Below are 16424 nucleotides of genomic sequence, written 5' to 3'. Positions count from 1 at the left end.
GGTTACATTGTGAAGTTACGGAGAACATTTAGAAAATATTACATTTAGTGGATGTTTCCCGATGATTGCCAAAAAAGTTACAATACAATACTTCAGATAACCTTTGGAGAACGTTCTCTGGTCGCTAGAACATCATTAACCCTCATATATTATGTTAAATTATTAATAGTGTCAGTGAACTCTTCCAAAATGACTGAGGCTTTGCAACACTTAGGGTATCAGCAGATTAGAAATGTAAAGACAACCCGGAAGCTCTGACACTTTATAGATTTTAAATGAGTTTCAAAGCGAATTAGACAGGATATATAACAAATGTGTAGCAATATTATTACACATTTATGCCATACAGTATCTGAATCATTTACACATATTTGATTTCAATAAACGCCACAAAGCTCGTCTATCAGGTTTTATTTTGAAGGCTTAGCCGGAAGTTAGGCGCCGTCTTCAGGCTGGGTTTCCTGCTCAGACTGCAGGCAGGTGGATGCTGATGCTTCGGAAACGTTAGCTTGTTCGGGCGATGATGAGGTGGTGAAGCATTGTTTAAACAAGTTCAGTTTGCGTGACTCCTGACAGGTTTATTACTAGCGTACGGCGTTTTTGTGCAGAAATGACGACTACCACGACATTTCAGGGGATGGAGCCCGGTGCTAAAAACAGTTCCAGGTAAATAAAAGGCTTCAATCAGACCGATGTGAAGCCTTTAGCCCACACGTTCAGCATCCTGACTTTACCAACGGTCCAACGTGTAATTAACGAAAATATAGAATTTTTCTGAAAGGCTTCATTTTATGTCTAACTAACCGTTTAATATGTTTAAAATGCGATAGATCAAACCTGCAGTTTGGTATTTTATGATGGAACATTCGCATTATTAATCATAGCTAGCAAGTTAGCATGCATGGACCATCCCTTTTGTAAAAAAAAAAAAAAATGCTACCCAGCTAACAGCTCGGTGCTAACCTCTACAGTCCTTTTACATTTCCGCTAGTCTGTGTGTGTGTGAGAGAGAGAGACAGCTGTCGTGTTTACAGTTTGGGAAAGATTTCATACACCACATCGGTCACTCCATTAGGGTGGGGTCTCGGCACATTTCAGATCAGTTGTCAAGACGACAGTTGATGTAGAATCAGTCTGCCCAGCATGTTGCCTGATAATAACAAGGGCCACGTTACAGCTGGCCACACCTGACACGTGTGCATTTTGTTTCACATGTGGGATTTGAATTAATCTGGATTATTAGAAATCTGTTTATGCTACAGAAATATTGAGCATTGAATAATGTACATTTAGTGTTTTCCCCCTGAAAATGCGTGAACAAATTAGCACGTTATAGCGACGTAATTGGAGAGGTAAACCAAAATATATGCGGCCTATTGATTTACAATTCACAACGAACCTTTTCTCAAGCCAGTTCTCATGACAAACTGGTAAAAGAATTATACAATCAAATCAGTTTAATTCAAAACCAGTTAGGAGTGTGATCAAATGCTTTATATCCAAAAATGTTTTGTTTTAAACACTAAAAGCAATCAGATGAAACGGCATATGTGGATGTCACATGGAAAATTGCAGTAAAATGTTTATTTGTATCAAGCTTTAGCAATTTTTAGTAATTTCAGCAAAAAAAACTTAAGGTCGTGGTCATAAAGTGTGACCGTTTCCTGTTTTCTCTGAAAACAATGAGCTCAGCTGATTTTATTTCTCCTAATAGTCAAATTAAAAACACACGTGACTCTATGAAAGCTCAAAGTTTTCTGTTCTAGTGGTAAACTAATTGCTACAGAAAAGTGTCAGATGTGCTTTAAAGGGAGACAAATGTAGGCATCACTAAGCATTACCATTCACACCATTAAAAATGTAGGCATCACTAAGCATTACCATTCACACCATTAAAATCCATTTGTTCTGTTTTACATGTTAATGAACACGTAGCCAAAAAACCCGAAATTTAAGGAAAAGGTTTTGTGGCAGCAAGGGAGTCGCTTTTATGTAAGAAAAACAGACTGAAAATCCAGGGACTATTAGAACGGACAACAAAGAAGACCGATGCAAAGTTAGTTTCTCGTATGAAATCTACCTTTGATTATTCTAGAAAGTCATTTGTGTGGTGAAGAAAATGTGAGCGCTCTCATGCGCCCTGTTTTGTGCCAAGAATGAAACATACTGATACAATCCATGTGTGAGCTTGGTTCTGATGCAAGGGCTTACTCACAAAACTGCCTAAAGCTACTGCCATAAACAAATGGCAGATCAAAATGTTCTCCAAGAGGAACTTTTTCTAAGAGTCCGGGCAAGATTTAGGGATGATTCAGCAAGGTGGAGTGGTAATGATTACAACCTTGACGCTTGAGCCTGTGGTCTTCCCGGATGAATACCCTACAAATAGGATGTAATGCATTCTTTTAAAGTTGGGGAATTAATAATGGACAACAAGAATGGTTTGACCTGGAGGAGTCCTGACTGATGTTGAAAATCCAGCATGCCAGAACAAAGCTGTGACGAGGTTATACTTTAAATATAGACTCCTTTTTATGGATTTGATGTTTTTGATTTCATTTCAAGCCCTTGAAATGCTTTCATTGCAGGTAGGAACCAAATAGCAAATTTGTGTCAATTAAATTTTTTTTAGTCATTGTTGTAAACACCACTTGGTCTGATTGACCTTGATTGCACCTAGTCGTCCATAATGTTGAATAATGTCTTGGTTTAAAAAAAAAAAAAAATATTTTTATTTTTTTATGTAGTACGGCACATTCTATAATCTAAAGTTGCGTCGTCAATCTGAAATTTCTGTTTTGCAACACAGTTGGAACTTTACAACCGGCTGTGTTGTATTAATAATAATAGCCTACTTAGAAATATAAGACCTTGTGCCACTAACTGGCTTAGATTTTCATAAGCCTTTCAATATTTCCAAATCGAGCATGTTTCCTAGCTGACAGAGGTTGGATGCTCAGAGTAATACGACATTTTGCTGTAAGCCGTTTGGGCTTTGTATTATTTGCATTTCTTGGGTCAGTTCTTATTCTTGAACGGATGAGACAAAACAAAGTGGCTATAGTTGAGTCTTCTTCCTTTAGTAACAACTTCCATGCTGAAGAGTTGCTGTTAGTGGAATTTCTTCATGGTTATGGAGCATTCACGGTTAAAGATTTTTAATCCATCAAGATTTTTGATTTCATGTTTCATCATTTCCATGTTTCATCAACATGGAAATGTTTCATCAACGTTTCCATGTTGATGAAACATGGATTTCATCAACATGGAAATGGTGAAATCCATGTTTCATCATTTCAGTTTAAGGATCAACCAGAAGAAAATCTAAAACTAAATCAATGGCCCCCAATAAAGGCCATCATGCTTTTTCTTCAAATGTACCTGTATTTGTCTAAAAAGCTAAGTTATTAGTCTGGCCATGTAGCTTTTATTGTGTTTATGTAATGTCTCTTGCACAACTGGAAATCTCAAAAATAGAAAATGACAAAATTGTAAAATAAAAGTGAAAAATCCAGAGTTTGGTTGGTAGCAGTGATTTTAATGTGTTTCCAGGGTTTTGCGCCCTCCTGGTGGCGGCTCCAACATTTCACTTGGGGCAGATGAGGAGAAGCCACCCGTCAGAAAAAACAAGATGGCGTCCAGTGTGTTTGCAGAGCCGGAAGACCCTTACGCTAATAGAAGGAACAACCCACCAGGTACGATCTCACCTACTTTTCTAGTGCTTTTTGTGTGTTGTACTAATTTTCTGGTTTGTATTCTGTCAATTTCTGCTAGAGCATTTGCCTTTTTTTTTTTTTTTTTATCTCTGAGGCCGAATAAGTAAAATTTAACAGCTCTACTTTTTTGATTGGGGACTTTAAAAAAAATCTAAGGTAAGTGGAAAGGTTATTGAAAATGGTGAGGTTTATATTTTCAGCCTCCAAGCAAGGGGTATCATGACCTGAGACACAGCTCAAGTATTTGTGTTGCTCTAACAAGTCCACTTTACTGTATATGTCTGAGTTTAGGATATAATAGGGGTGTAACACGTCATAAGGTCTCATAATATTAAATCATTAAAATATTTCTCATTGAGCTGCTTTCTCATGTGCTTTTAAAAATCCTTGAAGCCCATACACATTTAATGTCGGAAATATAATGAAATAAAAATTGTTGCATTTAAAATATACTGCTCAAAAAAATAAAGGGAACACTTAAGTGTTTAAGTGTTCCCTTTATTTTTTTGAGCAGTGTATATTTACTAAATATTAAGTACATTACTTGGATGAACTTTGTTGAACCAGTGACGCACTTCCGGTTTACTCTGCAAAAACTTTGCTCAAGGAACTAGCACATTAGCTATGGATTTTTTAAAAATTATTATTTTTACCCGTTTGCTGCATAATCAGCAGAAAGTAAGTCAACAATGTGAATATAATTGTTCAGACCACCTCCGAAACCGAAGCACAGTTGAACAGGTTACTTTTTAATTCACTGACCTGTGATGTACCGCAGAGAGCCCAGCCTTTAAAAATAAATACCGGATACCAGTGTAGCACAATAAGACTGACTCTTATCACATGTACATAAGAGTCATGTAAGAAGTAAGAAGTGGTTTATTGTTCAGTCTATTTGTTTAGGAAATTAATGATGAAGAGAGAGTGCTAGAGCTGTAAAAGAAAAGTAAAAGTTTTCCAGAGAAATCCATAATCCGCTTTTTGTAAATTCTTTACACACCAGAGGGGGCACTTCACTTTAGTTTCCATTACAGTAGAGGTTGTCAAACTTCCTGTTCATAGGTCTAAAGCTTATCATTCTACAAAAGGTTCAGGACACGTGATGAGCCGATCCCTTTTTGCAATTGTCTTACAACTGTAATTGCCTGCAGTTTTTTGTTTGACGTTCAGCTGCTCTAATTCAAGCGGTCTGATTTTAATTTGAAAAAAGTGAACTTTAAACTTGATTAGCTTTTTATTCCTCAGCAGTTGGTGCCTTTTTTAATTCATAGTAAGTCAGAGAAAACACTAGTATTTTGGTATATAATGATAAGTAGACAAGTAGATTGTTTTTTTATTACTTCATGTACTACAGTATTTATTAATTTACTTTTTGAACTGCTAGAAATCCCCCTCTAAATACAGGCAAATTAAAATAACTTCTTCATTTCCTTTAATGGTTGTAAATATTGCTCTAGTGCATCTGAATGTTTTTTTAAAGATCACTTTGATAAAGATCTCGGTCAACCACCTTCCTTTTGCTTACTTTCTGATGAAGCCACTCTAGTACCTTTCACCCAATAAAGATTTATTAAACTGACCTTAAAACTTATTAAATGTCTCTGTTTCATCAGTACAATCACCAAAGTTTAACTCTCTTTTGAAAAGGTTAGTATTGCATCACACACTTCCATTATGGACATGCATAGAGTTTTTCTTTTAGAATAATTTTAAAAAACAGACACCTCAGTCTGAGTCTCTCCTTAGAAAACAGTAGTCTATTGCATCAAGTACAAGGTGTGATAGAGGAACACAACAACATTTCCGTGAGTTATTTAAAGAATATTTTCTGATAGGTTTAGTGCACACTGAAACTTTCATACATGTCTGGTCATTTTCCTTCTTTCTCCTCTCACCTCTTACACTTAGCTATACCCTTTAGTTCTGGCAGTGTTCTACTTCATTGAGAAAGCCCAACCTCATTTTTCTATTCCTTCTTTTACTTCTGCTTCTCTATCTAAAATAGGAAGTTCATTGAAACTTGAATAAGTGACGTCAAAAGGAATTTTTAAAAAATGTGTTAGATTTGTTCTTGTTTTTCAGAATAAGGATACTTTAGCTGACACTAAAATTGTCTAAGGTACAGGTTGAATTGAAAAATGACAGATGTATTTACCCAACACACATGTATTAAGGCTACATTTACTAACCTTTGTGTGTTGAGTTTATCTTTACCTGATTATAAATATATGTTTTTAAGTGCAGGTATAGTTTAAAAAATTTGAAATTGTAAAAAATTTGATATTTTTTGTTGCTCATTTCAGAAAATGACACTCATATATAAACTCGTTCCACATAAGGTGAAATGTTTTCAAGTCTTTATTTTTTGTAATTTTGATGATTGTGGCTTTAGGATAACAAAACCCCAAAACTTGGTATCCAATAAAATTGGAAGATTGTTAAATGTGGTTGGAAAAAGTGTTCCAGATACAGGAATAACTGCAGCCTTGAGAGGATTACCAAGCAAAATCCGCTCAAGAATTTGGGAAGCTTCACAAGGAAAGGACCGAGCCTGGAGTCAGAGCCACGTGAAGACAGTTTCAAAGTCGGCCTTCTAAGAAAAGGATAGAAAGAACTGGACTGTTGCTCAGTAATTTAAGTCATATTTCCAGATGAATGTAAATTTAGCAGTTTATTTGAAAGTCCAGGTCCCAGGATTTAGCGGAAAAGTTGAAAAGCACAGAATCCAAGTTTCCTGAAATCCAAATTGAAGCTTCCAGTCAGAGATGGTTTGTGGTGCCATGTCATCTGCTGGTGTTGGTCCACTGTGTTTGCTGAAGTCTGTAGTCAATGCAGCCATTTACCAGGAATTTTTTGAACATCTTATGGTTCCTTCCGCTGACCAGTTTTATGGAAATGCTGATTTTATTTTCCTGTAGGCCTTTGAACATGTCCACTCTGCCAATGGTATATCAAAAGTTGCTTTAATGATGACGGTGTTTTTGTGCTTGAGTGACTGGCAAACTGTCCTAATTTGAACCGCATAGAGAACCTGTGGGATATTGTCAAGAGGAACATGAGCGACATCAGACTCAACTGTGCAGACGACCTGAAGCAACCTGAGCTTCCATTACACCTCAGCAGAACCACATTCTGATTGTCTTCATATCAAAAATGTATTTCATGCTGAAGAACCCCCAACCAAGGCCTGAAGTATTTCACTCTATGTATAATTAATCTACATCAGTTTCACTAATTACTTACAAAAGAATTGTACTTTTTTGCAATATTCCAAATTATTGTGCTGTGCCTGTGTTCAATGGGGAAGTCTTTGTTAGACCTCCAACATTTGATCAGGATTAAACCAGTTTTCAAAGGTTTATATTGATTGACAGATTGGTTCTGTTAATCAATATATTTGTTAGGAATAGGAATTGACCTCTACTGAAGGTCATGAAGTGTTTCTGTAAAAAAAAAGAAAGAAAAAAGCTCTTTCGATATCCATTTCTGATTCATTCCAGTGATGAATGGAATGAGGTGGAACTGATGATGACTCGAAACAGGCTGCACCAAATGTATACAACTCTGTATGTCATCATGGAAATGTACTCAATGTTAGCAGCTCATTTTATGGTATTGACAAGCATTCAAAAGGTAAAATTGAATATTCTAAATATTACAAAGTGTTTTTGTTTTCGAAGCAATAGCACACTGGATTACAGTCTGATCAAATCTTCTCCCATTTATTAAACAAAGCCATTCTTAGCAGAGGAAATGTGGACACAAAGTTAGAGATAGTCTCAATGATCTTTTGTCTATGTTCCTGTGAACTACTTCCCAAAGCTCTACAGTTTGTCCAGGTCCACATCATCCTCAGAAACAGAATTTTAGTGAGGCTTGTATCCAGATTCACTCAGAGGTCATTTAAAATCATCGTTCAACAAAGATTAGAAAGTAATTAAGCATTATTACTTTTTCTTAGTATATAAAAAAGATTTAAAACCCCACTGTTACTGCACAGACTTAAAAGTTAACAACTTTGTAACGACTAAAGCAGAAGGCAGGTCCGCTGCGCTTTCCTCTCGTTAACTGTAGCAATAACATTTATGTACTCATGAAACCACTAGATTTTTATTTATTTATTTGCTTTTCAAACTATCTGCGGGATTTGTGTCCTGTTAGCAGAAGAGGTGAAATGGCGTGCGAAATGGCAATTCAAAAAACCCACTAAAACCACTGTGGTAGTGCATGTTATTTCTAGGTGGAGATAGCTTTGTCTTTCTAGGTAGCTGTACTCAGTTTGTAGCATACCTTTCTGCTTTTCAAAGAGAAATGGATAGTAGGTCTTATTGTGTTGCTTGTTAAGGCAGGAAGTCTCTTAATGATGTCCCTAATTGTGCCTCTTTTATTTATTTTTTTGTCTAACATGTCTCTACATGGAAAAGTCTGATAGAATAGAGAGGGGAGATATGAAAAAAAGGGAGCTTACTGTGATAAAGACTCCTTGAACTGGATTACTGCTCTCCTTGCTCTACATCAACCATCACACTCTCCACATGCAGAAGCTCATATTTGCCAAGTGATTTGACTCATAAAGACGATTAAAAAAGCTAAAACCGTACTGGTTTGGCTCCCTGCAAAACTTGCTTGATAACAAGCAAGTGTTTGTCATTAGAGAAACTGTTGCTGAATTCCAGAAACTGGGGTGACTTCCATCTTGTGTTTTCTGTACTCAGTTTTTGGCAGAGGCTTTTAGAGAAGTCTGAGAAAAGCCTACGCTGCAGGAAATGAGTGCTCTTCTGTCTCGGTTCAAAATAAACATCGTGAACAGACCGATTGTAATGAGTGTGAAAGTGGAATTTTTAATATAAAAAAAAAAGTTCCCAAAGCGTATTGGGATGTGAGTGGGACGTGACAAGGAACAAAATGAAGGTATGTCGGGTCATAACTTTCAGCTTCAGAGTTTAGAGTTTGTGGCTTGTACTTTCCCCCTTTCATCTCTCAGTAGTCAAAATGAAACTAGAAGACCCTCAGTCACAGCTAGAACACCCGGAGCAAGGCTCATCCTTTAGGAGTTCGGTTGAGTCAGACTGTGAGAGCTGAATTTTTGAGTGCTGAGCATGTGGTTGCAGTTTTAGTGTTTGCATGCCTAAGTGTTTAGTGTAACTGAATGACCTTCTCTGCTGACCGTGCATCTGTTCATACTCTTTTGCTGTAAATACACGTGGTTATCTTTTTCAAATAAATATCTACCATCAAAGGGCCTTCATAGTTCTCTAGGTTTGATCATAATGACATCGGATCAACTCTCCATTTTGCCGAGTCGTGCTGTTACTTTCTGTGTACACATTGCTTTTGCATTATTTCCTACTCCTGTTTCATACATGTGGATGGCTTGATTAATATCCATGTACTTTAACCACTTTGGGTTAATTATTACTAGATTGATATTTTCATGAATTTAAGATATACTCTACTGACAGAAAGTACTCAGTTGCTTTTACGTTTTCTTTATATTGTTCTGAAAGACCTAATTAAAAAAAAATGTACTCAAAATTGGTGATAATGAAAAGGTAAAAACAGGTTTTCAAGAATTCATAAAGAATATGAACATTTTAAAACAGTAGATACACCTGTAGATTGATAAAATTGCACATTTGATAGTGACAGCATATGTCTCCACAAGTTGGCCACACCTGTTTTTGGATATTTTCTACCATTCTTCTCTGCAGATCCTGTCATGCTCAGTTTGAATGCACTCTTAAAGGGGTTTTCTTGGCAGATTTATCAATATTTGGCTGCTGTCTTCTCACAGCCAATGCAGACTAGTCACCCAGTTCCTGCTGCGACAAAACATCCATGCTGCCACCACCGTGCTTGAAAGATCGAGGGTGGAAACCAGATATATTCTGGTGCTTTTTTTTTCTTTCTTTCTTCAGATAGAGCTGATCAGGATGTAGCATTATCTCAGCTGATGCCCTCATCCAGGAAGAACACCAGACCAAATGTAGCTTCTATTCGGATAAAAAATATAGTTAACAGTTGAACAGATAAAGCAAATTGGAGATTAGTAGAAGGAAACAGTGATTAACTTTTTCCCTTTTAGTATTAACTACTTATAGCTGGTTTTTTAAGTGCAACTTGCATTATTTATTTATTTATATTGGCTTTATTCTGTGGATTTTTATTTATTTAGATATTTTTTAACTTTTAAAAATGTTGGTTTATGGAACAAGACACATGAAGCAAAATGATGTTTTTATGTTTGTGAAAGGTTAACGGCTGTCAGCACGTTATTCGGTGTTTGGCAATGTAAACGTTTCTTTAAGAAGCTGTTGGATCCTTGTCAGAAAATGTAAACAATGCCGATAAGGCTCATCTGCAAACGAGACTTTCCAGCTGCGACAAGCCATCCATCAGACGGCGTTTGACATGACAGCTCTTATCTCTCCCATCTCTCTGCGCTCTTTCAGGAGGAAAGCCCACAGGTGTTCTGTGCGGAGAGCCGTCGGCCCCCCTGAGAAGAGGCGTGAACCAAGGCGCCAATCACGTTGGAGAGGCTTCTGCCACAGTAAGAACTTTACGCCGATCATGAGTTTGTCTGGGGCAAAAAAGACAGAAGTGAGAACGTCACAACCACAGAAGGAAGGAAGTAAATGAACCATTCTGATCCTCTTTCACTATAAACATTAATCTGAGAACCGGGTGGCTTTTCAACTTAGATGACCTGCGAGTGTTGAAGTCAACCAACCAACAACCCACTAATCTGCCTCAGGGGCAACTAGCCACAGGGAGGGGAGAAAGGATTAAAACTGTACGAAAGGCAGCTTTAGGAAGTTGGGTGAGGTTCACAATATTCTCTAGCACTTAGATGAGAAGATAATGTAAATAAATCATACATTCAGTGAAGGAAGAAACACTATTAGACAGACAGGCCAAGCAGCTGCTAAAGTGGCCATAAAGAACCACAGGTTCTCGGCTGAACAGCACAGACAGTCTACTGTAAAACTCCTTCATTTCCAGACTGGATGAGTTGACTCTCTGGAGAGGCCTGCTCTTCTGAGGGAGAAAACTAAACAAGCACCTCACTAAACTTTGCATAAAGTTGAAGGGGCCCAATTATACAGACGGGTGCAGACGGTGAAACACGCTGCAAACACATGGACGATGCAAACTCCAAAACACACAAACGCAAAAAACAAATATAACATTTTCTTTGATTGCAAACAAAGAAAATTCTGCAATCATAGAAAAATGAAGCAAAAAACTACAATTAAAAAAGAAAAGAAAAATGCTGCAACTACAAGAAATGGAAGCAAAATGCTGCAATAGCAAAAACTGAAATCCTGCAAACTTTACACAAAAGATAAATGCTATGGGGAGCCTGGAATAAATATTCTACTGTTCTACAATATTGGCAAAGACAACGTGTTTGAAGAAGACATGAAGTATAACACACCTTTTCTTTCTTCCTCCAATTTTCTTCTGCTTTTACTGCTTCTTGTATTTGCCGTCGTTCTGCAGCATTTTCCTTTTAGATTTTATTTCCTGCGTTTGCAACATTTTATCTGTGGTTGCAGAATTTTGTTTGTTGTTTGCTTAATGTGGTTGCAGCATTTTTTGTTTGCATTTGTTTTGTTGATCTCAGGGTTTTGCTTCTATTTTCTTTCAGTGCAACATATTTTGCTTGCAGCATTTGTTTTTTCATTGTGTGTGTTTGTTTGGTTTCGACTTTGCAACATGTTCTACGTATTCTTAGCGACAACATCTCATGGACTTTGAACTGGATGTAGCAGTAAACTCTTTTATTGGCCAATTGATTCATATGTAACAGAAAAAACAAACTTTGGATCTCCAGTACAAAAGCAATGTGTTTTAAACCTGTAGGACATCAGCACCCTGTCATGCCATGATCTGTTAATGTTGGTGGTTTATGTTACTACAAAATTGAATGTGACTGATGTAAACTTGAGCAGGGCTTTTCAAAGTGTGGGGCGCCTCAGCGGTAGCACCAAAGGGGGCGTGATATGAGGAAGAAAAAAAAAGTGGAAAAAGTAACTGCAGACATTTAGCCAACTTCACCAAACCTATGCCAGAGACCAAATTGATAGATTTCTAGTACCTAAAGCTGTGGTGAGTAAGGAGACAGTTTAGACCAAACAAGATAAAATAAATAAAAAAATAAAAAAAAGATGGAAGTATGACCATGATGATTTAAAGTCTGTATTTTCATGGGCTGGATCTGAAGATGCTCCACTGCCACGGTGTTGTCAGCAAAGATCCTGGATTTAATTTTTTTCACAGGAGCATAAATAAACTCCGGCCACAACAGAAATTAGCTCATGCCTTCAGCGCTGTAAATGAAAAGGCAACTGAAGCATCAAATAACGTGCAGCTAAAGCGGGTAAACCCCACAACATGAGTGAAACATGTATGGAAACAGCAATGACAGAGCAAAAAATGTCCAGAAATTGTTGCGATACTGTGTGTGGTTGGGCTGATCAAGGAGGGCAGTTGTCTATTTGCTCTCACAGACTTTGAAAACCCCCCTTTCTCTTTGACACATTAATTGATACACTCAGTCATACGAACTTTCATATTCAGACAGAAAACAATGAAACTGCAAAAAGGATCCACGGCTACTTTCATGGTTGGTGACATCTAAAAAGGGAACTGTCATTGTTATCTAAAACAAAACATTCATGGTGACACAGGTTTATTGTAGTAGTTGTAGTAGTAGTACTGATAGTTTTCTCACACTGTGGATTGCAATAACCATGACCATTAAGGCATTAACAATTGTCGCCAAAAAACACAGCTTGGTAAATGATTATTTTAAACATTATGAATACATTTTTTTTATATATTCCTTTTAACGTAACAGCAGTAAATATTTTTCACTTAATTTCTAAAAGTTTACCTCTGCATGGGACATCTGCAGGTTGAGTATTTGCCTCTGTGGCTTTAAGACACAAAGGTTTTGTAAAAAATAAAATAAAATAAAAAGGCTATTACAAATGTTAAAAAGTTAATTTTTAAGCATTATTATTCAGTAAAGTTCATATATTTTACTGACTGTGATATTCTGCTTAAAACTAAGCACGCAAAAACCAGGCTTTTTAGTTTCATCTGTAATGTGACGCGTTTAATTCGACTGATGCAGCTAAAGAAAAGGCGTTCCAGAGCAGCAAGCTGTCAGTCTCATGTTCCAGTTCAGGACAAAGTTTTCTTTTTTGATGCTCAGTGTTGTTTGTGGCAGATATGAATTGTGGTCCTAAAGTTTTTTTTATCACACCATAACACAGTTGGAAGCTTATGCTATTTTTTATTGGTGCTCTAATTTTTGATTTTAGCCCCTCTAGTAAAATAGGCGTATCATCAGGATATCGTATGGAAACCTGACTATCAAAGCTTTGACCCATCATGTTTGTAGAGATTCAGTAGATGTGGAAAGCCCCAAAGAACTAATCCTATTATTTCCTTTTTATTTTGAGAGTGAGTGTTGTAGTTTTTCCAGTTTGGTGTCTGCTTTATAAATCCTTTATGTTTACAGAGGCACTGCCCAGGTAAAGAAAGCATAAAACATGCGTGATAACCCTAGACAATTTCAACGAAACTGGGAGTTAAACAGAATGAAGAGATTTAGGGTGACAGACTGCCAAGTATTTATTAATAAAGCCGTACTTAAAGTGATGTCTAACAGCTGAAGTTTATTTCTGGTTGATTGATCAATAAAGAAGACAGAACCAGAATCAAAAGTTGCTTCAACAAAGTATCAGTTTTAAAGTTTACATTCATGTAACATCAGGTTATTGCAGCTTTTTATAGCTTCAGATTTCCAACCTGATATATTATCTCATTTTTAGCTCAACTGTACAGAGTACATGTTCAGTTACACTTTATGTTGCTAAATTAACAGCATTACACAAAGTAAAATACTACTTTACAAACCTTTTTATTACTAAAAAATGAATAGACTGAAGCAAAGGCATATGCTTGCCTACCCTACGTCAAATTAGAGGTGGAAAAATATGTCAAAAGATTAGTGTCAATTAATAAATTTGACATTTTAAGAGGCGTTTACACCTTTGAGATCCGCTGTAGGCGGGTGTTTGACATTTCAGTTTTAACGTACTTAGAGAACAGGCTTGCACTGATGACGTGTCGGTTTTTGCGCCAGTTTGTTCAGGGGAATTTGCAGACTGGAAAAAGCACAGAGGTGTCATAGTGTATACAGCTTTCTCAGGCCTGTTGCATTTTATAGCAGCTGAGGGCTGATAAAAAAGCTTTAAAAAAAGTGTGCTGACCTCTTATCTCTCTCTGTCTCGTCTCTTTTTTAGGATGGAGAAAATTCTGTGTGTGATAATGGTAAGCAGTTTCTTTCCTCATTCCATTCTGCAACGTCCACTTCATGTAAGACCTTGTGGGTTTTCCCAGCTAGATTGCTAAAGAACAATTTTAAGCCCATCAATCAGGGCTTTTTAAAAAGTAAGCAAGGGATTTTCTTTCCCAGAGATTGCAAAGAAATAATTCAAGTTAGTTCAGTCTTAAGAGGCGTTAAACAGGAGAGGCATGTCTTAGATTTCCACGTAGGTGATTTTACGAGAATGATCAGATAGAACCAGGCGGGAATCCAGAAGGGTGTGTTCGGCGTGGCCAGGTTAAAGGTGTTACCGTCTTGTTTTCTTTCTGCAAACGTGATGCGTCTGTCCATTTCCAGAAAACGTCGCTGCAGAACCAAATCCGGCTCCGGAGCCGCAGGAGGAGCCCCCGCAGGCTGAAGAACCCGCCGCAGGTGGACCACCTGGCCGCCGAAATCCCCCAGGGGGCAAGTCCAGCCTCATCCTGGGTTAAACGCCACACAACTCCTCCTCCTTTCCTCCTCTCATCCCTGAACTCATCTTTTTTGTTTTCTCTCCAAAAACAAATATCGGCTCATATTTCAGGAAGCATCTAAAGTCCAGCAGACGCCCACCCTCTCCATATCCCCAAGTGCATTGTTTTGATACCTGTTTTTGGAAAGCTGTTTTTGTACTGTTTTTATTGTTTATTTTAACAGAAGCACTTTATGTACTCCTATTTTTTATGGTTGGAAATCGGCCTCTGCCCCTGAAATTCGAGCGGCCGTGCAGGGTGCGAGGATCACACTGCTTACAGCAACAGCCCATCGTAAAACTCTAGTGTTACTTCAGCAGCGCAAGCTCTGGGCGATTTGAACACAGTAACTGCTGTTTGTACCGTTTTATTGTTTGTTTGTTTTTCTCCCATCTTGCATGCTTGTCTGGTCTGTATGAATGTGAGGAAAAACTTTACTGTGAAGATTTTTTAAATTGATTTCACCTCTTAAGTTTTTTTTTTTATTACAATAATTTGTTGTATGGTTGTTGCATGAAGTTGAAGTCTTTGTACTGAAAATAGTATTGATACCACACTGAAGCCACATAAAATTTGCTCTAAAAGACGGAGGTACTTTTCATCCCACGTATGAAAACAGATTTTCTTTCCATTAAAATTGCAGCCACTAACCGTAGATGATTGAAGCCCCGCCGCCCCATGTTTCACATGTAAGTTCACTCTGAACTGTGCCACGCCGCTACTTACCTGAAACACCCAGATTTGTTGATGTTCTTGGTCCTGACTTCTAAGCGTATCTTAGATTTGAAAAGTGACCTTATGACAGCCCGGCCTTTCTTTCACCCTTTTACCCTGACATATTTCATCATTCCTGCTCAGTGGAAGTTTGGAACAATCGTTTTGTACATTTCATGTGACAGCATTCAGTCCATAGCACCCGTGTGCTGTGTCCACCAGCTGTCATCGAAGAAGGGAAAAAAAAAAAAAAAAAATTAACCAAACATTTTAGATACATGATGTTTTTTCTCCTGTGGTGTGTTTTCTTTAAGCATTTCTTATGTGAGACATGTCTGTTTGCATCCTTAAAGTGGTCATGCTGGATGTAAGTCACTGCAGAAATCTGAAATGAAGAAATGGCACAAGTGGAACTGAACATTAAAGATCAGTTTTGACCGTGAACTGGACCAGCTGTGTGTTTCTGTCTGTTAAAGGGATTCTGCTCATGTTTTTTTTTATCACAAATAGATTATGTCCAGTCAGGGAGATCTTTATTTTGTTTTCCTTTTTTGTGGTGGATTTACAGAAAGCCCCCCCCCAAAAAAAAATCTGCATTAATGACAAGCAGGCACAGTCTGAAAGTGGTGAAAACTTCCTACGTTTGGTGTAAACAGTTGAAACTAGATACTTTTCACTGACTTAAGTTAAATCAGATGAAACCTCTCGTTTTAGGTCAATTAGGATCGTCAAAATGATTTATATTTGCTAAGTGCCGCAGTAAAGAGAGAAAGAAGAGAGATTTATTTATGAATGTCCTCAAATTGAGAAGCTTTCATAAAAAATAAGTAGAATCTCTTTAAACAATGAGAGAAAGCCCAGACAATAATGCCATGGCTTTAGAAACCACTAATAGATTAACTGACACATTTGAGTTAATTGGGGGAACACCTGTGGATGTACTTTAAGGTCACAACTGGAACACACTGGATTGAAAGGTGGGCTTGACAAAAATACTGCATATTAAAGAAAACTGCACTCATACTGCCTCTAGAAAGAGAAGAATCAAGAATGGCAGGGATTTAAAAAAATATATAAACTGGATGGTCGACTTCTTTTCATTCCCGTCTAAAACTGTTGTCATGTTCAGCCATTCCTAAG

The 16424-nt window shown here is 37.4% G+C and overlaps 1 protein-coding gene across 1 annotated transcript; it reads left to right on the top strand.

The window, feature by feature from the left end:
* The first annotated feature begins 447 nt into the window (after nt 1–447).
* jpt1a (Jupiter microtubule associated homolog 1a) lies at nt 448–15728 on the top strand. Its single transcript, XM_008414717.2, has 5 exons — nt 448–666; nt 3553–3695; nt 10169–10266; nt 14036–14063; nt 14416–15728. Exons 1-5 carry the CDS (start codon nt 611–613, stop codon nt 14547–14549), a joined length of 459 nt encoding a protein of 152 aa, XP_008412939.1. The 5' UTR covers nt 448–610; the 3' UTR covers nt 14550–15728.
* The last annotated feature ends 696 nt before the right edge of the window (nt 15729–16424 follow it).

The sequence above is a fragment of the Poecilia reticulata genome, linkage group LG1 (genome assembly GCF_000633615.1).
Source record: "Poecilia reticulata strain Guanapo linkage group LG1, Guppy_female_1.0+MT, whole genome shotgun sequence".
NCBI classification, from domain to species: Eukaryota; Metazoa; Chordata; class Actinopteri; order Cyprinodontiformes; family Poeciliidae; genus Poecilia; species Poecilia reticulata.
The sequence above is the reverse complement of the archived record's forward strand: the minus strand, read 5'-3'. Positions and strand labels throughout refer to the sequence as shown.

Coding starts and splice junctions, on each gene's coding strand:
- jpt1a (XM_008414717.2), top strand. CDS start 611: ATGACGACTACCACGACATTTCAGGGGATGGAGCCCGGTGCTAAAAAC. Junction 3,696..10,168: donor TAGAAGGAACAACCCACCAG/GTACGATCTCAC, acceptor GCGCTCTTTCAG/GAGGAAAGCCCACAGGTGTT. Junction 10,267..14,035: donor TTGGAGAGGCTTCTGCCACA/GTAAGAACTTTA, acceptor TCTCTTTTTTAG/GATGGAGAAAATTCTGTGTG.